The sequence below is a fragment of the Platichthys flesus genome, chromosome 17, assembly GCF_949316205.1.
Source record: "Platichthys flesus chromosome 17, fPlaFle2.1, whole genome shotgun sequence".
Classification (NCBI taxonomy): Eukaryota; Metazoa; Chordata; class Actinopteri; order Pleuronectiformes; family Pleuronectidae; genus Platichthys; species Platichthys flesus.
In genome coordinates, this window is record NC_084961.1 from 8,054,433 (window position 1) to 8,078,833 (window position 24,401).

The following is a 24,401-nucleotide window of genomic DNA, read 5'->3' on the forward strand; positions in this document are numbered from 1 at the left end:
CAGTAATGCTACCATTAGCTTTGCATCAATACATATAGTGACTGATGTATTGTGGCCATTTGAAATAATAACTAGACACCAAAATATGAAAACAAGGATGGTGAATGAACAAATGATTCATGATTAAAACAAATACACTGTTTTCATTTTACAAAAACATTTTATTGATCATTAAAAAAACGATAAGACATTTCCCCATAGAAACCAACCCCCCCGATCTTTCAACTCCATTACATATAATTATATATTTACCATCTTCCAGCATCTAGTGAGATATTAAATGAATCAAACTCATTTATATGTGACCTAACCTGAACTCTGCAAAGGTAAAAAAAAACTCCGGAGCAGAGCATCACCATATTCCGCTTTGTTGACTGTATTGATTGCTAAGTGTAATTCTCAATTCCTTTAAAAATGTTCGCTTATTGGGGTTTCTTTAATTTCTTTACTGCATAAAACAAATAAATAAACAGGTCAAAGGTAATATGTATCAAACAACTCAGTTTCAGAAGTCTGCATCCAGTGTGAATTCACAGTCCGCCATGCTCGACATGACTCCAAATCTCTGGTACTCAGCCACTCGTTTCTCAAAGAAGTTGGTTTTCCCCTCCAGCGAAATGGACTCCATGAAGTCAAATGGATTTTCCGCTTGGTAAACCTTGAAAAAGAAGAGGAAGTAAACGTTACTGAACAGTACTGCACTCAGTTAATCAAAAATGAGCACGGGCATTATAATGTATGAAAGGAACAAGGCTTCCACAGTGAGGCTTCAGGGGTACTTCTGCTTTCATCAGCATAACTGCCCTAGTATGAAGAATAGAAATGAGAAAGGACCATTTTTCTACCATTGCATAAAAACTTAGGTGGAAATTACCTTATCAAGTCCGAGGTCTGCGAGCAGCCGGTCAGCCACAAATTCAATGTACTTTTTCATCAGACAACCGTTGATTCCAATGAGATCCACTGGCAAGGCCTCTGTCAAGAACTCCTGCGACACAAGACAGGATGTGATGGTTTATTCACAGATACTATTTGTGTTGTGCTGTACACTATAATCCATGAGAATTATTCATCCAAAACTACCTGCTCAATGCTAACAGCCTTGGTGATGATGTCCTTCACTCTGTCCGCTGATGGCTTTTTGTGCAGGTAGCTGTACAGAAGGCAGGCGAAGCTGCAGTGCAGGCCCTAGGAGACACATCGATACACACTTCAGGATGGCTTATGTTAAAACAAACAAGAGCATCCTTTAACCTTTTTTTTATAAACAAACTGTGACGGCTTTTACTACCTAATCTGAACCAGTGGCCCCGCTGCAACTAAGACAATGTTTAAACAGCAAAATGTGGTTTTAACAGCTGAAGCAAACATGATTAACATCACACGAGTGGTGAAGACAGCCAGTAATACACCACATTTACCTCTAACAACAGCTGAGGGACATGAAAGGATGAGGGAAAAACTGGCAAAGCCAAAGCTAAATGCAGGTGTCTGAGAAATCATCCACTATAACGGTCCTTCTCGGAATTATGCAAATAAAATCCATGTTTTAATCTACGTGTTGCAGGATGTCACATGTAACTTTAAGATTAATTTTGAAAGTATATAAAGAATTACGTAAACTCCATGACTGCACTAAGTAATATGTATTGAGTGGCCTGAGATCACTTTCATATTTTTTCGTAACAGCCTTGGAATTTGAGTGTAGGAAAACGTGTCTTTTGGTTTGTGAATTCCTCTCACCTCATCCCGGCTAATCAGCTCATTGGAGAAGGTAAGCCCGGGCATTAAGCCTCTCTTCTTCAGCCAAAAGATGGCAGCGAACGAACCGGAGAAGAAGATTCCCTCCACGGCAGCAAAAGCCACAATTCGCTCACCTGGGGGCATAAAAGTCAAACTGTCATGTATATTATCAAGCCCCAATAAATAAGAAGAGTCACAAGGCCAGTGTTGTCCATTATGTTCCTTATTTGATACACTGATTTTAATATCATGCCTTCCTTACCGAATGTGGAGTTGCTGTCATTTATCCACTGTATGGCCCAGTCTGCTTTTCGTTTCACACACGGCATGGTCTGAATGGCATTTAACAAGTGGTCCCTACGACACAAAATGAATGTAAAATATTTTTATTGTAGAACATTAAAATATTAAATCATTTTGCTTCTTATAGGCAACCTGAGACTGTTGTCTGGGTGTATTGATACATCTGATACAGCTGGGAATTCAACAGAAATTAACCACAGTGTTGTTAACTTATCCTGTGATCAACAGGTGCAGGTCTCTTATAGTTTGTTTTGAATCTTCAGAGAATTAGATAAACAAGATAAATTGTCTGTTTGTGGTTATGCACCTTCACCTCATCGAACAAGGGTGAGACATATAATCTTTTCCATCTAGCCTTGACAGGAAGAAGAAATTACTCATACTGACTTAGTGGAGAGTAAATATGTTCTCATTAGACCTTATTTAACTTTTTTTATTGAAATATTCTACATTAACCCATAATTTATTTAACAATGCCTTCAGTTCACCCTTTTCATAATGTTAGGCAGAACCACTGAACGTACCACCAGAAAGTATTGGACCAATGAGCCACTGACCTTTCCTTCAGGTCCCTAATGTAAGTGTTGATGAGCATGCTGTACATCTCCGAGTGAACAGTCTCTATGAGGATCTGGAAGCTGTAGAAGGAGCGAGCTTCAGGGACCTGCACCTCCTGACTGAACCTCTGCACCTGTTCCATAAAACACAAACGCATCAAGCAAAAATGATACTCTGGCGCATCCCTGAATGCAAAATTGAATCAGTTAAATACAACATTTTAAGTAAATCTGACATTTATGGTGGTGTTACAGTTATGACATAAACAAAGTTTCAGTCATGTTGCAAAGTATACTATTAATGCTATAAAAAAACAACTCTTATAATTAAAAAGTAGTACATTTTGGCAGGGGAAAGATAGTTTTACAAGTGACTGTGGAAGATAACTGACCTGGATTATTTTACTGCTATATCAATTCATTATACATTTAACAAGTACTTCTAGGAAGATCTTGTGCTCTCTTTAGATCCCACTAACACCTCTCTCACCAGGTTCTCATTGACGATGCCATCACTGGCCGCAAAGAAGGCGAGGATGTGAGAAATGAAGTGTTTCTCTTCTGGTTTCAACCGGTCCCAGTGCGGCAAGTCTTTGGAGAGATCGACCTGAGAGACACAACATGAAGAGTAAACCGGTGTCATACACTGATGAAGTTTTTTTACATAGATAACAAGCTGTGGTGGAGAATCAACTGGGAGAAAGCTTTGGATTTGTAAATGGAAAAATTATGGGAGGTTGCCATATTCCACTTTGTGTGGTAATATATCAGACATTGTAATTGAAAAGTTTATCATTGTTGTTATCTGTGTATTTTCCACTAATGGCAGGTCAGAGAAACACTAATATTGCACTACCCACCTCTTCCACCGTCCAGAAAGAGGCTTGTGCCTGCTTGTACATCTTCCAGATTTCGGGGTACTGGATGGGGAAGATGACAAACCGTCTTGAGTTCTCCTGGAGCAAAGGTTCCTCCTCTGTCTCGGAACCTCTTTGGCATTCTGGACTTTTATCTTTGATGCCATTCTGCAGAGAGCCATAGCAAAAATACCCGTGTTAAGATGAGATCATCCTTTATTATGGGGAAATTTGCAATATTACAGCAGCAAGAGTCAAAAAAGGCATCAGTAAGTAATAAGTAACTTGCAATACCTCAGTTGTAGCAGTAGTAATGGTAAATGGTTTTGTATTTATATAAAGCTTTTTCTAGTCTTGATGACCACTCAAAGCACTTTACAGTACAGTTTTACAGTCACCCATTCACACACACATTCATACAGTGCATCTAATCACAGCACTTTGTTATTCTATGGGGGGGCATTCAGGGTTCAGCATCTTGCCCAAGGTCACTTCGACATGCAGATGGGTCAGACTGGGGATCGAACCGCCGACCTTCAGGTTGGAGGACGACCACTCTACCCCTCAGCCACTACTATAGTAATGATATGTAGATAGAAGATAATTATACATATTTTCTTTAAATTGAGGCTTAGTTTTACGCTTAGACACGTTTTTGTGGACTGTACCTTTAATTACCAAAGATGCTACTGCGCCTGCGCGTTACAGTCTCATAACACCCACAACAAAGGCTGTTAAACATCTACATCACATATATTTAGCTTTTTAAAAAGTTCCAACACCACAACAAACCATCCTCTCACCCTCCATTGACACTTTTAAACGTTGTGTGTCCATTTCAGCGGCTGTTGTGTCATCGCCATACTTAGAAGACTTAAGAGCTAGCTAACAAGGAGCTAGCTTCACAATGACGTTAGTCCATAAATCTTCGCTGTTCAGGACACGCGTTGATTTTCATTAAATACCAGATTCTCCGTTATAGAACCGCATAGTCCGGTTAGATATGACCGTCACCCTCAGTCTACGTCCCTCTGTCTGAACCACGCACGCTGTCTGTCTGTGCTGAGGCGGCTTACCTTGAGCTGGAGCTCGTCAGGCTGGAGGGTTCTATTCATCAGAGCCTTTTCCTGAGACTTGTTCACCGTCGGTGTCATTGGAGCTGATGTCGGTTCCTCATGCAGCTGCAGCTGTGTCGGTCGAACCGTTTTAAAGAGACGAGCCCACTGTGCCGGGGAGCGCGCCCCTAACGGCCACACGCCATGCTGCACTACACAATCACAAACTCTGCACAAATACATCTCCAAAAAACACCCGACTACACTCATTTGTGACAAGACAGCCTCAAGTCATCGCACTGCAGTGTTTGTTGTGGTGAAACTGAGGGATGAGCTGCTTTTCAGACACGTACTGAGCTCCACTGGTCGTCCTGGTGTTCTCCAGAGGGGCTGAGAACACAGTTGTCCCAGCGAGAACCTCTGGACTTTCTCCAGCCAGCTCCCCATTAATTAATAAAGTCCATAGAATGTCCAAAAGAGCTGATGTAAGAAATCAACAGGAGATCCTCAGCAGGATTCACAGCGAGGGAATGGGCATGTTGATGACGAATAGGAGGAATACATATATCTCAGGAGGAAAAACCAATGCAATAAACATAGAAGACACTAAGATGTCAAAAGTTGGTGATACGGGCAAATGCTAGTGTCAATGTGCTTATCTCCAAGGAAAACATTATAAAGAACCTCTAGCCTCTGACTGCACTTTACAGAGATATCTTAGTGGTTGTGAACTGAGCTGAGAATGTCCTCTGGAGTTCATGTCTGAAAACGGCTATGGAAGAAAATGCAGGTATTTGTCAGCGAAAGTAAAGACAGGGCGACTAATAAATGCTTTTATTGGACAGGGATGTAGTTCGACACATCTCCAATACAAACAGAGTGTTCATAGATTTATTGTAAACGTGGAGGAACTTTCAATGCAAGTTCCTTTCATTTTGAAATATTCAATTTAACTTGACCCCAGTGTGGATTCAGGGTCACATGTCAGTATGTGTTGGAGCTACACCGGTATGTTGTGTATCCCCAACCGGAACACGTCGTTTGTGCAAGCCCAATTGTCGTTCTGGTTCTTCAGCATGAACACTTGATGGAAGGCCATTGGGGGATGATCATCTATCTGTTGCAGAAAATGTGAACACAATGGTGAGAAAACAAGCTGTAAACGTTCATTAAAGCAGAAATCCTGCTATATTCACGATGAAGTCACAGGGTTCCTGCAGCTCAAGTCGAAGCAGATGCAAGACTTTGAGAAGCCACTCGAAATGAAATGTAAGATCAATTCAGAACAGCATGGAGCTGTGGTTTGAATAAACTGGGAGAATTTGTTTACACATATACTGTGGCTTTGGCTCCGAGCATCCCGACTGACTGTCTGCTTGTTTGAGATTTTCCATTGCAAAGTCAAAGAAAAACAAATGTCTCATGAAACGTTACTTCCTCAGCATTTAAGACTTACAACTTGACTTGAGGCATTTTAAAACCAAATTGAGGTCTTGTTTTTAGTCAAACAAATTCAATGCCTTTGGAAACGTTTTAGGGATCTGCAAGGAACCCTGAAGATATACATGTGTGCAGGTCACTTAATAAATAGTCTGCAAATAAAACATCAAACTGCATTCAAGCACAAATACAATGTAGGTTTTCCATCAGTGAAAACAGAGGCTAAGAATCAAATCTACCAGCTTACCTGTAACTGTCCAAACACCATTATGAGGATGCAACTATCTACTGTGGGTTGAAAGTCTTGTCCTGTGATAATGTGCTTTATGTTCTTGAAAGGCAAGTTCTGTGAAGTGGAAACAAAGTAGTGAGTAAAAATACTCAATTTAAATTGAATCTGTTAAAACATTGAGGCCAATTAAAGGCAAAATTAAAAACGATACTTACTATTAGTTTGTTTGCGATGGCTTCCCTTCCGAAGAAGGTTGTTCCTTCCCACGTCAGACAAGCAGTAGTAGACTAGTAAGAGAAAAGTTTGTTCACATCAGAAAGATTTTTGTTTACTATTTGGTTTGCAGCAAATGTCAGTGACATAGCAGACGTTTAGTGCAACAACACAGACAATACATGAATGGACAGCGAGGTAACTTACATAAAGGTCACCCAGGAGCATCCTGTTGGTAGTGTCAAACTGGGTGTAATATAATTGGACAAAGCCTTCTCCGATCCTTTGCCATAATTCTGTCTCACTAGCCATGTGTGACGCTTAAGATCTGAAAGAAGAAGCAGAGTCTTGTTACCAGCTGGCAGTCAAAAGTTGTGATGAAAAGTAAACTGTTCAATAAACTCATCATGATGAAATCATTCTCTAGTTTTTTGACCACCCCTTAAGGTCGACGCATGGTTCTGCTACTGCATCTGTGGCTTTTCACGCAGTTGTGTCGACACTCGTTTTAATTTATGGTTCTCCAAGGGTTGAGCGTGTTGAAAAGCAATTCAACGCCAGAACACTAGGTAGAGTAACGTGGTCATACTTTCGGATCTCTTCTGCCAAACGCTCTTCTATTTGGTCCATATTTGTTTTTTCTAAATCTTCCGTGGTTTCTGCTGGTATTGTGGGGCATGAAACCGGAAATCTGACTCTGGAAAGGATGAAGTTAGCAGACCAATCACAGCCTTGCGGGCTGCGTGAGGCCTGCGTAGCTTTGTCGTAGAGTTAGAAAAATTGGGCTCTTGCGCTTGCTTGTCCCTCAAAACGCAGAAGCATGTTGATTTCTCTAGCTATTTTCAGACATGACCTGTGGGTGAAGTCCGGAGAACTGGGAGTTTACCCAGTTTCATACATGTACAACGCAGCGGGAGGTTCACTGAACAGAGGCGTTCATGGTCCAATAAACAGCCACAAATCCTCTGTATTATTCAGGTTAGAGTTGGTGCAGCAGCAGAGGCAGAAAGTAACTTATTAACTCCACTGCGAAGGTCTCATCACTTTCTTTACAACACTTGAACGTTGGCTCATATCACCACAAACTCTCTTGGCATCTTTGTCAATGTCTCCTGTTTTTTCACCAAAGGACATTGGTTTTCTTTATGTTTTTTTAATTTTTGGGTCTGTTATTAGCGCCATCAACCCCCTTATTCACTCGCCCTTGGTGAATCCAGAAGGATCCCCTTCTAGGAGGCCAGGCGGAGAGAGTACATATATAATGCAGAGATTCTCACTAAGTCATTTGTGTTCACACATGCATCTCCTCTGTAATTTTTCCCAAGGATCTGCAGTTCAGAGTATGTCAGAGAATCTTGATGGAAAAAAATCATGCATCTTAAAGAGACTGATATCCATGAATGTAGGGCTGGGCGATAAATCGATAAAGATAATTATCGCTTAATAAGTTTTCCTCGATAGATATACAAGACATTGTCAGTACGTGGATAGAACTCATTCCATCCTTGTTTGGTAGACAACACCAACAGCCAATGAGAATAGCACCGCATCGAAAACCAAATTATAAAGTACACACAAGTCGGTTATTCTTACAAGTTGCTAAATGAATATTCGCAAATTCATTCATGATTGCATTAAAAAGGATATTAATAAAATAAGAGATTTTTTCGTATTCATAATTTAAACAGACCACCCACAAATCACATTGTCCAAATAAAAACAAAATTAGCTGTTATCATGTGTGTAAATAAACAAATGGGAAAATATATGACTCAAATCCATAATTGGATCGTTTCAAAAATCATTTTCCAGCCAACAACTCAACCTTTCTGCTGGTTAGAGCTGCTCCAATGCATTGTTTTCATAATGGTAAGTGTCATTTCTGATCATGTGGGGAATATCACAGACGAACCGTACATGCAATCTGAACACACCATGTCTGAATTAGGAAAATATAGCTGTCGAAAACCTGATCAATTGAGAATATAATCGACGGATTAATAGGGAGTGAATGTAATGTTGAGTTGCAGCTCCAGCTTCGCTCCTGTAGGTGGAGATCGAGCTAAATACCGTTACGAAGCTGGAATAGCAACGAGTCGACGGATTGTTTTCCACGATTTGGCCTCATGGAGGTAAACCAGTGTGAACGCGAGCTCGGTTGAGATCGGTTAAATCGATCCAGGTTCATCGGAACCTGGTGTCGCGCTGGTTCTGGGCTCAAAGTGTCTCGCCGCTGCACAAAGTACCGCGATGACTTAGCAAGCGACGCAACTTGCGGCTAACTAACTTTGCTGTTAGCACGCATGTTAGCATTCCACCCGGAAATGTGTCAAATGTCCCCGTTAGCGCCCCCTCGGTTAAACCGTGTCGCGCCGGAGGTGAGTTGTAAAGTCATCGGTCGTGAACAGAGCTGTATTCGCACGGAGAGGGCTGTTGTGTGTGCTTACTTTGGGACAGAGCGCCGGTTCGTCAGCGTGGAGACAGATCCAGACAAACCGAGGGCGACGAGATTCCCGCTTCCTCTTAATTATGACGCACTCATGACGTCGCCTACAAACAAACCAATAAGGCCCATGATGTCCAAGAGTAGGGTTGCCCCGTGTTCTGCCTGTCGGGAATCCGCAGTGTTTTAGAAAATTGTCTGATACTTCCACCAACAGGATCAATACCCGGTTAAAGATAACTGTGGTCGAGAGAGAACCACGCAGTTCAAATTAATAAAATACATGCAAGTTTAAAAACAACACGTGCAAATTAGGAAAACAATAACAGAAATGTTTCCAATCTATTATCCATTAACACAAATATAGGAATAAAAGACCATGTATTATCTTTTTTTTTGGAACACGTTGCACAAAAACATCCAACAACAAGGATGTTTAAACTTTGAATATCTTTAAATGCTATATACCCTATTTATATGTATATTGTGCAACACCTCTGGCTTGTATGTTCCTGTTTGTTATTGTTTAAAATCCCATGTATACTTCTGTTTAAACCAAAAAACATTCACAAGGCTTAGAACTACAGCAAGGTTCCTTACTTTTTAGGGTCCCCTGGAAACATTTCCATTTGTCGGTTTTCGCAATCGCTCTTGCTTGTGTTGTGACCTTTGCAGCGCACGTGTCATCAAATTAATGAAGTTGTTTTGTATTTACATTTGTTGAGCTCCCCTCAGCCACCATGAGCGATAGTCGAGATTGAGGTCTCTCTGTATTAGTAGAGTATTTATACAGACTCAGGGGTTTGGCTGGCTGTGAGACATAACTCAGCATGAGAGTCAGATAAATTGAAGCTAAAACAAAAACGCTCTAAGACTGACCCAAAATAAGAATAATACACCAAAAAAGTAGATATAACAATAACAAACACAAGATAAACTTTTTATTTATAAATCTTTAATGATTATTTTAAAAACGTGAACCAAAAGCAACAGTTAAACAATAACATCTTTATTATTATCTACTTTGGCAAATCATGAATCCAATAACGAATCATCGCTGATTTGTTGAAAAGGGAAAGGGCCACGTCACACCTCTAAGGCGAGACTCTCTAAATTCCTCCACCTATCGGTATGAAACTCACCCTCAACTTCATCTCAAGATAATCCGACTTGTGAAGCCGACACAGCTCATCAGTATTGTGCTTTTTTTTTTGTTCTTCTTTTTTGAAAAGGTGCCATCAAAAATGTAGCCCCGCAATTGACGGGATCATCCAAGGCCAACGACGTCTGGCTAACAATAAAGTGAAATCTTCTGAAATGGAAGACATTAAATGCTTAACTGGTTGAGATCGATATTGCTCGGGGAGAGCAATAAGATTCTGGAAAAACAGATTAATTCATAACAGCGTGCAGGCTTTTACAAATGCTAGTAAGAGGAATGTAAAATATAAAAGAGCTGGGATAATCCTTTGTGTAATACGTCCTAAGATCTTTACAGCGCCTCCTTTAGTACCTCTGTTTATAGTGGGACGACTCTGACCTCCTGACTTGTCACATTTAACAATGGACATTTTCTTCACAATTACTGAAAACAGGACTGGACAGAAATAAGACCCTTATAGGCACTTTATAAAAACCAGTTTGCTACAGTTTAGTGTTTGTTGCCGCCGAGAGAACGACACTCAATATCTGCAGTGTCTCCACACACTTGACTTCCAGTGACTTGTTCAGAAATGCTGCTATTGCTGGGGTGAGGCCGCCGCACTGACAGATCCACTTGCGATGGATGGCAGTGAAAGTTGTCTCTACAGTTTTTCCACCCAAAACAGGCCTCTTGAGGTTAGAACCAAGTTATGCGTTGAACGTGCCGACGTGTCACTGTTCTGGCTGTGACGTGAAATAATCATCTGTCCGGAACACGCTGGGGATTTCTTGACGCTGATTTGGTGCTGGTCTTCTCGGGCTGGCCGGTTTCTGTCAACGAAGGGAACAGAAATGAATCTCCACTGTCCAGTACCACACACATTAGAGTGGATTCAGGGGCCACTGCTGGGAAAACTGGTCTTGTTTACCAAGGAAAGGGTCTCAACTCTCAGGCACAAGGATTGGTGGTGGTATTTGATATAAACGTATTAGCATGGATGTAGGAGAAAAGACAGTTTCGCACCACAGTCCACTATATATCCCACTGTTCAAACGAAACTACACTAAATTCATCGATACACACAAAGCAAACTGTGTAAAGCTGCAGATTCACAGGCTCTTACGTTTAGGAAGCCTGGGACACTCATTGTGCGAAAGATCTTCTTGAAAGCGCCCGGTAGTGTTCCTACTTCTCCCTCTGCCTGCGTGACCTGCTCCTCCATGGCGTTGACGTTGGCTCCCACCATCTTTACGAAGGCCTGTCGACACAACAGAATAACACGGCAAGCCAGATGAGAAAAACCTTAAATTTATTCGGTATATTTTTTTAAATTGCAGAAAGAGAGAAAAGACATTCTCACACTGTATGTATTTTTGCTTTTGGCCAATTTCCCTATTGTGGGACTAATACAGGATTATCTTATCTTGTTTTGGCTCAGCGGCCTCTGTCACAGTTAGTTTCCCAGTGTGTGTGAAACAATAGATTTCAAAAAAAGAACTTTCCAAGACCAGTGTTTATTTCCAGCACTGACAGGAGAAAACAGGAAGTGGTTGGCTAATAAAAAGTGGTTCTAGTTCACAATATCTGTACCACTCTCTCCTCTTGTGATGAGGATATCTGATATATCATATTACATCACATGTTTCATTAATTCCCAATTCTTGATGGTGTAGTTTCCTTCACAGGAGGCTATTCACTGGATAAAGTGTGTTTTACAAAAGCAGTGTTACCAGCTTCAACAGTGATCACTTACCTCTAACTTATCAATTCTTCTGTATATTTGTCTCATTTCATCCGACTTCTGCTGGATTTGAGGTAGGTTTTCATTCACTATCTGGGAGGTATCGTTACGGATCTGGAGACAAAACACAGAAGAGTTACAGGGGACAAATATACTCGTGATTATGTTTCAGTGCATCCATAACAATCTTAATATTAACAACACATAGTCTTTTACTGTTTCATAGCCTGAGCCAACTCACCATATCCAGCATTCCAACAAACTCATCTACTCTCGTCAGCATTTCTTCCAAACTCTTCTCCAAACACAGGATCTGGAGGAGAAATCATTGGAAGAAAAGAGAATGGTGTAAAATAACAAACACATTCATGCAAACTAAAGCTACTTCCCCCACTCTGAATCAAAGGAGTCAACCTTGGAACTCAGTGAAATTGCTTCAGAGAGGGCCACAAGGCCAAACACACAGGGGGCTTTGTGTTGTTCCAGAGCCAGCTCACACAGTGTGTGGTGTCATGCATATCCACTTAATGTCAGCTCATGAGTGACAGAGAGCCGGTCATCATGAGTAACGCTTAAGGAAACACAGTCAGTACCTTCACTCCCCCAAAGCAATCCTGTTTTCTTTATTATTTCAATGGATTGTGGTCCAAATGTCCTGCAGCCCTTTTCCACAGGGAAGGGAGACTGTTGGAGTCATGTCATTTCCCAACCTGGTTCTCAATTATGGCTTATAACTGACAATAAATAAGTCATAAATACATTGATTACAAGCTAGAGAAACATCTCTAATTCTAACTATTTTTGCAACTAAGGAATCATAGTTGTGGCCATCACTGATTTAAGTCACATCTCTACAGTTGTCTCCAACCTTCCTCCAGCCATTGTTCACCTCTGACAGTTGCCATGTTGATTTAAGTCCACATCTTTAATGACACCTAGTCCTTTTCAATTAAATCCACTAGCCCGCTACCAGAGGGAAAATGCTTATGACTTATGACAGCTTAAATGTTCAGTTAAATTACACTTTCATTGATTTTGGTCCAAACGTCCTGCAGAGGGAAGATGGTTGAGTGGAGACAGTAGAAGTGCCCTAACCCTAAACCATGCTCAAGAGGGATCTTACATAATCTGGCAACCGCAACAAACTGTTCTCAATCATTGTTATAACTGATCAATAGAGGATCAAATCATTGATCACAGTCTGTCAAATTAAAAAGGTGCATCAGAGACAAAGTGGCACCACACTTGGCTCGTGTTGACATGTTTTCCCTCACAGAACATGCTATGTGTTGTGTGTGTGTGCGTGTTTGTGTTTGTGTTTGTGTCTGTGTCTGTGAGCAGCACCGACCTCCTCTCCAGCGGAGGCCCTGATGTAGGAGGAGTAGCTGAGGGCGGTGTGTCCCAGCTCCTCGTCGTCCTGCTCCGGGTCGTGCCGGCGGGTCGCCCCGGGCTCCGTAGCTTCGTGGAGGCTCGGGCTCTCCGGGACGACGTTGGCCGCGGCGCCGAAGCTGGGGCTCTGCGACACGGAGCCGCTGCTCAGGATCTCGCTGACCATGGACAGGCTGCTGGCGCTCTGCGACACGATGCCGCTGTCCCGGCTGATCTCCGCACTGGACTCCTCCAGCGGGGACAGCAGGCCCACCCGGTCCAGCGGACGATGCTCCATGGCTCCTCTCCCCCGATCTACTGCCGTGTTTTCACCACCGCGATGTCAGCTGACCGGGTCACGTGTTGCTGGGAAGACGACGGTGTATCACGAGGGTCAAAACAGGGGACGGCACAACCAAGCGCTGAGAAAAACTGTCAGTGTCAGTTCTCTGTAGATTGAATAATGTTTATAACATGTGTGATTAAAACGTGTTTCTAAACCCGGACTTTGATTTCTACCGCATAGAAAAACTAATACAAATACTGGCATTAAAATAACAGCTATAATAACGACACAACATTAAAAAGTTCAATAAATAGACAGAACTAATGGTATAAAAGTAAACACTGTTATACTAATAATGGTGATAATGTAACCGTTTATTTCTGTACACAATCAATTGTTTTTTTTTGTGTATGATGGAAACTGAGGAGGATCTATGTGTTTATATTTGAATTTATTAGTAATGTGTGCATATTCAAATATACAAAAGAATGTGTCCATCTTCTTCCTGTGCTTAGTTTCTCATGGGAATGAGCAGGTAATCCAATCCTTAATGTTAACACAAATTAAATGAAAAGTACATTTTCAACACTTTCTAATTTTTTAGAATTAAGAATTTGAGGGGCCATTTGGTTTGCAAACATTAGTCACACACAACCCATACACATCATAACAATACATACAAATATTAAAATGTGTTGGCCGTACACCAGGGCTGCCGCTGGTTTAAAAGTCCGCCTGCTGAGGGGACGTTGATCTTAAAGATGACAGAAATTGAAGCATGACCACATATTACAATAATAAAACTAGAAAAATGGATCCACGATCTCTGATTCGCATCCAACGTCATATGGTCCATGATCACATTAAAGAATCGTTAGTGTAGTAATTGGTGCATCTGTCTCCCCACATGTGAACTACTTTGTTGTCAGTGATGATCAAACCATTTCTCCCTCAAATGTCTCGTTTTATTTGATCAACCATCCACAACCCAGATATATTCAGTTAGTTCAGTTCATAGTTTAACATTTTTGAAACGGGTACCTTTACGTTTTTTGGCACTTTTTCCAGAGTTGTTCGATCAGTTCTCCAATCAGAAATGTTCTGTAAACCAAATTATTGACTACTGTTGTAGCTCTAAGATATCACCTATATGAAGTCATATAGGTGATATCTATATATCGAGCCCGAGCACATGCATTTTGAAGCGTTGCATGCGTTTTGCCTTTTGCCTGAAAAAATAAATAAATAATTACAACAACTTCATTTTCACACTGATCAGTAGGTGGCGCTATGACCCTGAGGAAATAGTGACACATAGAGCTGTTCAGGCTTGGACTCTGATCATGAGACAGAAGTTTGGTAGTGATAGGACAATGCACAGTGGAGTTATGAAAACATCATCTCCTTTCTGCAAATGTTGGTAGGAATTTGAGCATGTTAAAGCCCTCAAGAAGCCCATTCCTTTGCCTGAAAAATTATAATAATAAACCTTACAATTTCAATAGGGCCTCACTGTCTGTCAGTGCCTGTCAGTGCTCGGGCCCTAAACATGCAAACAAGCAAACAAACACAATTTTGAAACAGAAGAGACACAAACTGATGATGTGAGTGAAAGTTCACAGTAAGTTTGTCATGTAAGAATCATGTAGCTGTATCTCTATCAACTGAAAAGATATTATTGACCTATTGTGACAATTAAATTATCAACAATGAAAGAATTGCAAACGTGATTTGACGTGACCCTGAGGTTCATTGACTGTATTGCAGAATCTCGGCCAGCAGGTGGCAGCCAGAATCACTGCAGTGGAGCTGACCTGTGTGCACAGATTAAAATGGCATGCCTTTGATTTCAGTGCACAGAAGTCTATGAATATGATTTCAGTTTATTTAGAGAGAAAATGCAGGGGTGAAATCCTCTCAAATATGTATTCAGACATGGTAGCAGAAAAACTTGGAAGTATTTTTCCACTTTAAACTTCAGTTTATTTTCATTTCATTTGCCAGATAAGCATCACTTAGCAAACCGAGCTTTTCCTTCACGTGCAGGCCGCCACATGATTGACAGACACGGATAGCAAAGACTAATTATGTGACTGACAGGGTTGCAGGTCTCCCACTGAACCCGCAATCTGCTGCTCGGCGGTGCAGATCCCCGCCGAGGCAGAGCAGCTGGATGTGGATGATGTGTTTTCTGTTGGAGCAGCGTCACATGCTGAGTTAACCCAGCAGACAAACATTCATTAGCGGAGAGGTGGAAGGAGTTGGATGCTGCTGACGGGCCTCTGACAGGCAGAGCTGCATTCCTCCTGCACGTCCAGGTCAGATACACCGGCTGCAGCCAACAGTCAGAAGAGGAGAGGAAAACCTTCAAATTCTCCATCTTCACTTTCTGGTGTCTACAGCAAAATCATCCTGTGTGGACCCTTGACCCTCCACTCAACCTGAGAGAGGCACGGGCTTGTGGCATGAAGCTGCAGAGAAACTCCGATAGCGCTTTCGTTTGCCCTCAACCGTTCACCATCTTTGAATAATTCACTGTAAGCAATCTGTTGGTTTGCTTGAACTGCACAATGGCAACAGCTCAGTATTTTTCCAGAAAGTCACACCCTTGAGGGGAATGCATTATCATAAAAGATGTCGCAGAGCTTATGACATGTTTTATGGTTTGGAATTCCCATCGTCCAGATGCTTCTGCTGGTGAAGAAGTGGGAACTCAGAGTCTGACTATGATTGTAGTGAAGAGCTAGAAGAAATTGTTGTTCTGAGCGGTTGAAACTTAAAATGCTCGTTTGCTGCAATTTTCCCTCTTAACTGTACATTTTATTCATGTGTTATTCATTTAAGTAAAGCTGAAGCTGAAGCCACTGCATAATGTTTCTTTGCTACTAAAGTCTGGTGAAACAAATTCCATTACGTTACATTTATACACAAACAACTGTGAACAAGCTCTGCCCCTTTCCAGAAATGAAGTCAAAATATCCCAGATACAAATGCAGCCATTTTGCAGCGAGGTGTAACACTTCAACATAAATGACAGAAACCATCGTTGAGAAAAGATTGTGTATTTTGACCTTTTAATTTGTATTTACTTTAACTTAATAATTTTTCTAAAGTCACAATATGAAAGTGAATATTTTCTGATTAAAAAACCTTGAATTGGCTATTGAGTGGTTAAAAGTAATAGAACTCATGTACCTATCAATTTGTCTTATCACCATAATTAAGCAAAATATCTAACCTAATTCAAAATTCTATTTAAATTGAACAATTTTGGCTATAAAGAGGCTCTCGTAATAATTGTAACAAGAATATTTGCTTGGTAATTACACAATACAGTAAACAATAGCCAAATTGTGAGACAGAATAATTTATTGGAACAGATACAAGGATTTGATCACAATCATCAATGCACAAAAGAACTATTAAAAAAAAAGAAAAATCATACTCTACACGGCATTTATCAGAATTTAAGAAATATAGATTTACTCTTTAAAAACATCCATAAGCAACCCCAAGTTGGTCCCAGTAATAAGAATGAAAAGGTCTTTATAAAAGTGGTCACTAGCAGGAGACGTCGTTCAGAACTATCCGATACAGTGGACTCGCCTAGAAACAATTATTTGATCCGATGCTTATTACATACATACGTACAAGTTTTTTTCATTTTAAGACAAAAACAACCTTAAAAATATAAGAAATATACACAGTTTCCTTGTGTCATGGCTCGCAACTTCCTATTATTATTATCTTGTAAAAACAAACAGAAGTTACTCGACTTAAAATCGGACAAAAAAAAAACACACTTGTGCTCATGTTTATCCGCTTTCCAGTTTGAGTCTCTGAGCAGTTTGGGATGTTTATGTCTCTGAGCGCGTGTGGTGGTAAGCATTATAGGGTAATGACGGTGCCATCCTCCTCCACCCCCCCCCTGGGCAGCGCCAGACTGTGCCGTGGGTCCGTTTTCAGGGAGCTGAGGATTTTGTGCAGGCTGCCGTTGCTGTGGCGGAGCGCCGGGTTGCTGCTGTGGTGCGGCGGCTGTGCGTGGTGGTGACTGTGCTGGGACTGTTGGTGCAGGCTGTGCTGCAGGTTGAGGTCTCTGTGAAGCTGGTAGCTGAGGCTGCTGTGCTGCTGCTGATGGTGGTGCTGCTGGTGCTGCTGGTGCTGCTGCTGCTGCTGCTGGTGGTGGTGGTGGTGGTGGGACACTCCGTTGAGGCTCGTCTGGGAGCGGAAGGAGGCGGTGGAGACTACCGATGAGGGCCGTGTGGGGGGGCTGGGAGGCGCAGCGAGCCCGGGAAGCGTGGTTGGCGTCTGCTGGTGTGTGCGAGACGCGCTTGACGCCAGGGAGGCGTTGGACCTCTGAGACGGCCGCTTCATGCTGCTCTCAATGACAATATCGGTCTCCTCGTCACTCTCCAGGTCGTCTTGGTATCCGTGTGCCCCGGAGGACGTCGCTCCGATGGAGGCCACCGACAAACTGGGGTAACCGGTCGATCCGCTGCTGTCGGACGACTGGCCAGAGCTGCCCGATATCCTGCTGCTGCGGACCACGTTGTTGCGCTGGTTCACGGGCTTGACCGTCACAATCAGGTTGTGGCTGTTGGCGATCATCATGTCCGTTACCTGATCCAGGGACTTCCCAGTCACTTCGATGCCGTTCACCTCCAGCACCTCGTCGTTGACCGCCAGCAGCCCGGTGCTCTCCGCCAGGCCCCCGGGCACCAGTCGGGATATGAAGATGCCGGGGACTTTCTCCAGCCCGTGCGGTGTCACCCGCACGCTGGTTCCATCCCGGATGTAGAAACCCAAGGGTTTGTCTGATCCGTGGCGATACAGTCGGACGCGACGGTGAGATTCGGGGAGGATGTCCACGTCGATAATGGAGGAGACGGGCCGGAAGTCCTGGGGCATGCCGATGCGGATGTGTGGCCGTTTGCGGTTGATGTCGTTGTTGCGCAGGGCGACCACAGCCTTCTTCCTGCGTGTGATCGTGTTGGTGCCAAAGTTTGCGTAGTCGACCTCTTCTGCAAAGACACAAAAAGAGACAGGGAAAGGTTAGCGTTAAGCATTCAGGGTAGAAAAACAGTCTTTCACGTGTTACTCGTTTTTCAAATGCAACAAAGAGAGAAGGAAAATATCCGAACTGAAAAAAAGTCTGAGAGTCACAACAAGCTGACAACATAAAGGTTTCCATACTTGAACTAGAAAACCTGTGCACACGAGCGCTCCAGTGTTTGCCTACGTCTTTAAATCAAACCACCTGCACCACAAACTCAGCAACCTTTGCTCAAACCAAGCACAGATGGACTTGAAAAGAATTTTCCTGCGAAAAACCTGCCAATCATTTATACAGATTTCACTCCACATGTGACATTAGCACAGTTTTTTATTACTGAAGCCGTAAACAAGGCCCCGGTGCTCGCTGCTTTAGTCCTGAACCGGGTCCCCTTTGGAATGAGGGGTCCAGACTATGCATCAAAAATGACATGCGCGCGTGGCAACTATATTCACACACTGCTACTACTGAGATGCAGTGCGTGTGTGTTGGGGTAAAATGCTGAGCGTGCAGAACATTCCTGCCTGTGCTGACAGAGGTGACCCACCCTTTTGCTACCAGGCAGTAGACGTAGGGATCCTCAGTGGGCCTTTATGCACTCACTCACACAGGCACACAAACAGGCACACACATGTACGAACACAAAACTTAAAAACAGACAAAATTGCGGATTTCACTCTAAAGTTATACAACAGGAACTGAACCAGCTGAACCAGTTAACTCGAAGTAAGACAAGATAAAACACGGTGCAAAGAATGAGCTGTGAGGCAAGATCAGTGGGTTAAACACAGTTCAAGTGTGATGTTGCCAACCAAAGATTTACAGCAATCAATGAAACAATGAAACCCTTCATGGAGGACGAGCTCATCCTCACACTGTGAGACTCACTTCTGAACATATCAGCTGAGATGGAGTTGCGTGGCCAAAATAAACGAAGGTGGATTGATTCCCTTAAGGTGTAAAACTAGAGGAAAGCAGCCATGCTACTTTGTTATGGTTGGGCGTGTGTGTAAGAGTAAACAGGAAGAAATGCATATCCCGCTGGACATGGGACTCAGTGACAGCCCGTCTCCTACATGGTTGTAAAATGCAGAATTTAACTGGAAAACAGGGTCGGCAACGCTTATACACACACACGTTCTCCAAGGCTGATCCCGGTTGTTTTCTCCTGGAAGAGGGGGTCATGTGATAGGAGCCTGTCAAACTAGCGAAGGCTAAGTCCTCACCGTAAAGACCCAAACCCACCAGAGTCCACGTCATCGTTTCCAAACTGCCCCTCCAGACTGAAAGGCAGCCTCGGAGTCTTCAAACTTCTCTGTTTTTAGAGGCTCTGAAACTACAAGTACTGTGGACCCCAGGTGAATCCACAGCAGAGATGAGGATGTAGCAAAGGCAGAAAAGACTGAGTAAATGTATTCTGTTGTGGTTCTGACAGAGAAATGCATGTGTGTGCGATCCTTGATTAAAAAATAACTTCATAGCTCTCTAATCTCCCCCTCTCCGGCAGACAGGAAATCTGGACACAGCGAAGCCCGATGTGACAGGAAGTGAGGGTCCCCAGGCGGGAGCATCAGCTGCTCAACTTCCATGGCACAATGATGACTCATCTTTGCCCAACTGTGTGGGACACCTGCTTTATAATAAATTATAGTGTGTTTGTGTCTACTGTAATATTTGATCCAGTCAAAGTTCACTGTGGAGGGAAAGAACATCGAAACGAATACGGAGACTCGGAGCAGAGCCAGCTGGCCACTCGGCCACTCGGCCACTCGGCCACTTGGCCCTCCGGCCTCAGAGGAGCGTGCACGTCTGCCATGCAGCCCCCGACGCAGCGCTGACTCATCAATATACGTCGTCTTCCTCCACCACCTCCTCTTACAGGTCCTGCAGAAAGCCGACTAAGCAGGAGCCGGTTTAATTATAGCTTTGGAGAAGAAGTAGAGGGAGTGTTGAGATTCGGGGGGATGTGGTGGGAGTTTGGGACTGTGTAAAATGTCCCAGTGCAAGTCCTCAGGTGAAGAGGAGCAGCTTGTGGAGGACAACAGTGACACCAGACACAGGGCACAGGGGAACTGGCGATGACTAAATAAGGATGATCGATGATGTGAAGAAGCCAGCAGGAGATTGTCCGGGTGAGACGCGTTTACAACAACAGGGAAATGTCGCTAAAATCACGTGTTTTTCTTTACAGCACATCAAAACAACGTGTATTTTCAAGACATTTTTCCAGATATTTTACAAGGAAGGTGGCGGGAAAAGTTCTGGAAAATGTCTTAATGCCACTTGATGTTGTCAACCGCTCACAGACTCGAGCCAAACTGCTGAGGCTAAAGCACGCCACACCTGATCAGGAAAAGAGTCTGGAAAATGCCTCTTGCTAAAGGTATCTTGGCATCATCGAGCTCATGGTATTCTTAGTTTTCTACACATGTTGCGGCAGTAGTTGATTTGATTGAATCCAGACGAGGCATTTGCAACAGCACTGGAATTTCAGCCACAAGTGCAAGTTACCCTGATGGGAACCACATTGGAGGGGAGTTGCAGCAAAGTCTCATTACAGGTCTAGGGTGCAACGCCCTCCCTCCTTCCACACCCTCACCTCAGTCCGAAACCGACGGCACGCCACACAGCCGCACCACATCACCAGCGTGTTTCAGTAGGACGGATGATCTTTCAGCCATAAATCCTGTGTGCACAACTATAATTATGCTTTGTGTGTGTTATGTCTCACAGCTGCTCATTGCTAAATCCCATAAGAAGGTTGTGTCAGTGTAATTTGTTTAAATAAAGCTATGAACACAAAAGGCATGGGGTGGGTTTGATATACAATCAACTTGGAAAACGGCATTTAAAATAGGTCTATGTATAATATCTCCCTCAGTGGTGTTCAATTAAAACTACACCAAAAGAAAATACATATCTAACTCTGTGTTAATCTTTCTAAAAGCCGAATTTAAAGTAAAAGGAGTTGGAAAGCAAATGAGCCGAGTAAACCGACCGATACTCATCAGACGTCACCATGTAGGGACATCTGTCACCTCACCAAAAAGGTGATTTCCATTCTTCCTGTAACTATTTATATAATCACATAGTTCGAACGTGAGTTCCAGGTAAAGAATGAAGAAGGAATTTGAACGATGGAAACAGCAGCAGGTGGAACAGGTTCACATTCACGAAGCACTGAGGTCATTTTGTGTTTTCCAAAAGCTAAGATAAGATAACAACAACCTGTTATTAACTCGACTTCGGGGAAATCTGACGTGTGGGGGAAGGGAATAGTGAACGTAGACGCACGCAAAGGTAAGAAGTTATAAATAGGTAGAGATTGAATAGAAACACAAAAAGTATTATTGTGTAGTTAAATCAGTTAAAAACCTCAGTGGAGTGTGGATATATTCGCATGTGGAGACTCTGACAACAGCAGGAAGGAACAACCTGTGACAACTGTCCTCGAGACACTTTGGGTGAATCAGTCACAAGAATTAAAAAATAATAAAGTTAGAAAAACGAAAGCGAGAGAGCGATAGCTCTGCGTTTAGGTCTTCTTCTTCTTTCAATCAACGATGCTGGCCCTGCCTCAAGATTTCAGAATCGTTTGCTTTTATTTGCATCTTTGGGTTTTGTACTATTATTTAAGAAACCTGGAGAGTTCACCCTTGGCTCTGGGAAATTGTGATTGGCATCTGTCAAATCAAGAAAACAACCTTGAGACTCCTCATATTCCCCTGGTAAGTAAAACCACTGGAGCATTGTGGGATTAAAGCATCTGGAGGTGCCATACAAATTAAAATGTTGAGTCATGGAAGCAAACTGGGCCAAACTCCATCTGTGTCTATGGGGTGTTATATTCAATGCATTCATCAAGCGGACAATATGATATGTTCCCTGTGACTGATGCAGATACTCGATAAAACTGTGTTCATGTTTTGTGCAAACTTGCATGTGAGGCCTTCTGTAGGGCTTTAATTATACTTCCCTGCAGTCTAAGGAAATGACTGATCTTTAAACTGCAGATGAAACAATCCAACCTCGTAAAAGGTGAATATTACTTCAGAGAAGTTAAGTAAGAATGAACGCTCAGGTGTCCATGCTTTCTAAACACGCACACGCACACACACACACACAGTCCGACACAGTCACACACACACAGCAGAGCTAGACGAAGTGGGCATGTTCCGGCCGATCACACAAAGGTTATCGTAACAACTCCTGACAACCCTAATCCCGGCTACACTGGAGCATGATGGGTAAGCCGATGTGAACCCGCTGATCAAAGCCCACTGGGTCACTGCCAGGCATCTGCAGGCTCAACAGCACCTCGCAACCGAAGCCTATTAGAAAAACTCGGTTCAATTAGGTGCTACTCAGTGTTTCCACATGGTTATTTAATCTCAGATGTGATTTACTGATCAGTCTATAGAATATAAAATGCATTAGATGATGCCCTGTTGCTGTGCACAGCAGCTGTTTGCGTTTATCCTAAACTTCAGTTTGTTCTTGGGGAATTCCACTAAACCTCCAGCTCACAGGGATGCAAAATGCTGACAGAGACGGAAAAACATTCGTTCACTTAAATCACATTAAACGTCTGTGGTAGAGTGTATCAGCGAAGGGTAATGCGAGACCGCGGATAAAGAGAGAAATCGACACAGGGATTTTCAGCATTGCCCTGTTTTCCAGCCTCGTGAGTGTAAATCCCAAAGCAAGGTGATTTATTTAGGATCACTCAAGCCTATACGAGAAAACACCAGGCTCCAGAGTGGAGCCCACTGAAGGTCAGGGGGAAGAGATCAGAGGTGAAAAGGCGGCTTCTGGGTGACTTGTACATTCTACTCTCTGTCGGAGTGTGTGTCTGTGAGTGTGTGTGTGTGTGTGTGTGTGCACGAAGGTCGAGGAATGTGGGGGTAAATGTAGTTGGAGAAGTGTCCATACAAGTTGAAGACATTCAGAACACGGCCATTAAACTTGCCAGGATACTGTTAAAAGTAACGGGCTCCATCACTGGCATGTTGGTGCTCTTCTTCACAGCCACACTTTGCATCAACTTCTATGAAACTCTATCAGACGATCATATTCAAATTAGTTTGAAAACGTAACATGCAGCCTGCTGGTATGATACCAGGGCCTTCAGGAGGATGAAACTGGTTTCTCTGTGATCCCTGGTGGCTGGCGAACGCCCCATGCCGTTTTCGAGCTCACAGAGCAAAAGTGAAAAATAGTCTTTGTTCTGCCGCGGCCCACCTCTAGTTAAGCAAAGCTGTGAAAAGAAAGTCCTACTGCTTTCCATCTCCCATAAAAAGGCAGGAATCTAAAGGGTTTTATGATCAGCCATTAGGGGCCTCCACACACTTGTTCCTGGCAGCTCTTCTTACATCCACCGCTGACTCGACACACAACTGTAAACACGAACTCGAGCGATGACAGCAATGGACCGACACAAAAACACACACTTTGACATTTGGACACGGTATTTCACGTCCTTGTTATGCTTCGTTTTACTGGAGATGCAATGTAACTAAAACACACACAAAGATCAACACAAACATTGCAGCCATGTCTGGTAATAACAACACCGACCTTCACACTAATGATATTTGAAGAGGTGTTTGGAGCCGACTTCATGTGTGATATTTCACACAGGACTCTGTGAAAGTTGGCACTCCCCATGTTAAGTGTTTTTTTTTTGTATACCTGTGTTGGCAGAGGGAGAAACACGAGCGACCACAGCTAAAGACCGTCATTATCTGAATCTACTGGTGATTTGACTGTGTTGTCACGGTAGATCTAGAACGTGCCTGTGTGCCACTTCACATGTTTAAGAAAGGAAATCTTTGTGCTTAGTGGAAACATAATGTATCAGTCTTTTTTTGAAAAGCTCCAAAGTGGCTTAAAACAAAGAAGCATACTGCTAAAGTAGTATAGCAATTTATTCTATTACCATTCAAATGCTATATTGTACGATGGGG

General features: G+C 42.9%; 4 protein-coding genes across 5 annotated transcripts in view; all 4 read right to left on the bottom strand.

Moving 5' to 3' along the window:
* Window positions 1–140: 140 nt before the first annotated feature.
* On the bottom strand, window positions 141–4,696 carry rrm2b (ribonucleotide reductase M2 b). Of its 2 annotated transcripts, none has more exons than XM_062410646.1 (9): window positions 4,537–4,696; window positions 3,464–3,628; window positions 3,094–3,210; window positions 2,604–2,737; window positions 2,006–2,100; window positions 1,744–1,877; window positions 1,084–1,188; window positions 875–988; window positions 141–658 (listed from the first exon to the last, which is right to left on the bottom strand). In XM_062410646.1, the coding sequence occupies exons 1-9, from the start codon at window positions 4,612–4,614 to the stop codon at window positions 506–508; spliced, it is 1,095 nt and encodes a 364-aa protein (XP_062266630.1). In that variant the 5' UTR covers window positions 4,615–4,696; the 3' UTR covers window positions 141–505. The 2 variants fall into 2 exon arrangements, with proteins under 2 accessions (XP_062266630.1, XP_062266631.1); XM_062410647.1 differs by lacking the exon at window positions 4,537–4,696 and adding an exon at window positions 4,264–4,488.
* Window positions 4,697–5,334: 638 nt separating this feature from the next.
* Window positions 5,335–8,984, bottom strand: LOC133972994 (nuclear transport factor 2-like). Its single transcript, XM_062410649.1, has 5 exons — window positions 8,848–8,984; window positions 6,608–6,728; window positions 6,403–6,474; window positions 6,203–6,301; window positions 5,335–5,632 (listed from the first exon to the last, which is right to left on the bottom strand). Exons 2-5 carry the CDS (start codon window positions 6,710–6,712, stop codon window positions 5,516–5,518), a joined length of 393 nt encoding a protein of 130 aa, XP_062266633.1. The 5' UTR covers window positions 6,713–6,728; window positions 8,848–8,984; the 3' UTR covers window positions 5,335–5,515.
* Window positions 8,985–9,778: 794 nt separating this feature from the next.
* Window positions 9,779–13,472, bottom strand: bloc1s4 (biogenesis of lysosomal organelles complex-1, subunit 4, cappuccino). The gene is made up of 5 exons (XM_062410648.1): window positions 13,077–13,472; window positions 11,970–12,041; window positions 11,741–11,842; window positions 11,111–11,245; window positions 9,779–10,817 (listed from the first exon to the last, which is right to left on the bottom strand). Exons 1-5 carry the CDS (start codon window positions 13,392–13,394, stop codon window positions 10,719–10,721), a joined length of 726 nt encoding a protein of 241 aa, XP_062266632.1. The 5' UTR covers window positions 13,395–13,472; the 3' UTR covers window positions 9,779–10,718.
* A 3,261-nt stretch (window positions 13,473–16,733) lies between these two features.
* Window positions 16,734–24,401, bottom strand: part of pard6gb (par-6 family cell polarity regulator gamma b) — a 33,266-nt gene continuing 25,598 nt past the window's right edge. Inside the window, exon 3 of the mRNA XM_062410321.1 lies at window positions 16,734–18,403. Within this exon, the coding sequence (XP_062266305.1) occupies window positions 17,271–18,403 (1,133 nt within the window). The 3' untranslated portion in view covers window positions 16,734–17,270. The remainder of the gene's footprint in view (window positions 18,404–24,401) is intronic.

What these genes read in the sequence shown, in the direction of transcription:
- LOC133972994 (XM_062410649.1), bottom strand. Translation starts at nt 6,712, where the DNA reads ATGGCTAGTGAGACAGAATTATGGCAAAGGATCGGAGAAGGCTTTGTC. An exon ending in TGCTCCTGGGTGACCTTTAT is followed by an intron (nt 6,475 to 6,607) that starts GTAAGTTACCTC and finishes TTCTCTTACTAG; the next exon opens with TCTACTACTGCTTGTCTGAC. An exon ending in CCATCGCAAACAAACTAATA is followed by an intron (nt 6,302 to 6,402) that starts GTAAGTATCGTT and finishes TCCACTTCACAG; the next exon opens with AACTTGCCTTTCAAGAACAT.
- bloc1s4 (XM_062410648.1), bottom strand. Translation starts at nt 13,394, where the DNA reads ATGGAGCATCGTCCGCTGGACCGGGTGGGCCTGCTGTCCCCGCTGGAG. An exon ending in GGGCCTCCGCTGGAGAGGAG is followed by an intron (nt 12,042 to 13,076) that starts GTCGGTGCTGCT and finishes TTTCTCCTCCAG; the next exon opens with ATCCTGTGTTTGGAGAAGAG. An exon ending in GTGTCCCAGGCTTCCTAAAC is followed by an intron (nt 10,818 to 11,110) that starts GTAAGAGCCTGT and finishes CTTCGTTGACAG; the next exon opens with AAACCGGCCAGCCCGAGAAG.
- rrm2b (XM_062410646.1), bottom strand. Translation starts at nt 4,614, where the DNA reads ATGACACCGACGGTGAACAAGTCTCAGGAAAAGGCTCTGATGAATAGA. An exon ending in CTGACGAGCTCCAGCTCAAG is followed by an intron (nt 3,629 to 4,536) that starts GTAAGCCGCCTC and finishes GGCTCTCTGCAG; the next exon opens with AATGGCATCAAAGATAAAAG. An exon ending in TGACAGCAACTCCACATTCG is followed by an intron (nt 1,878 to 2,005) that starts GTAAGGAAGGCA and finishes TTATGCCCCCAG; the next exon opens with GTGAGCGAATTGTGGCTTTT.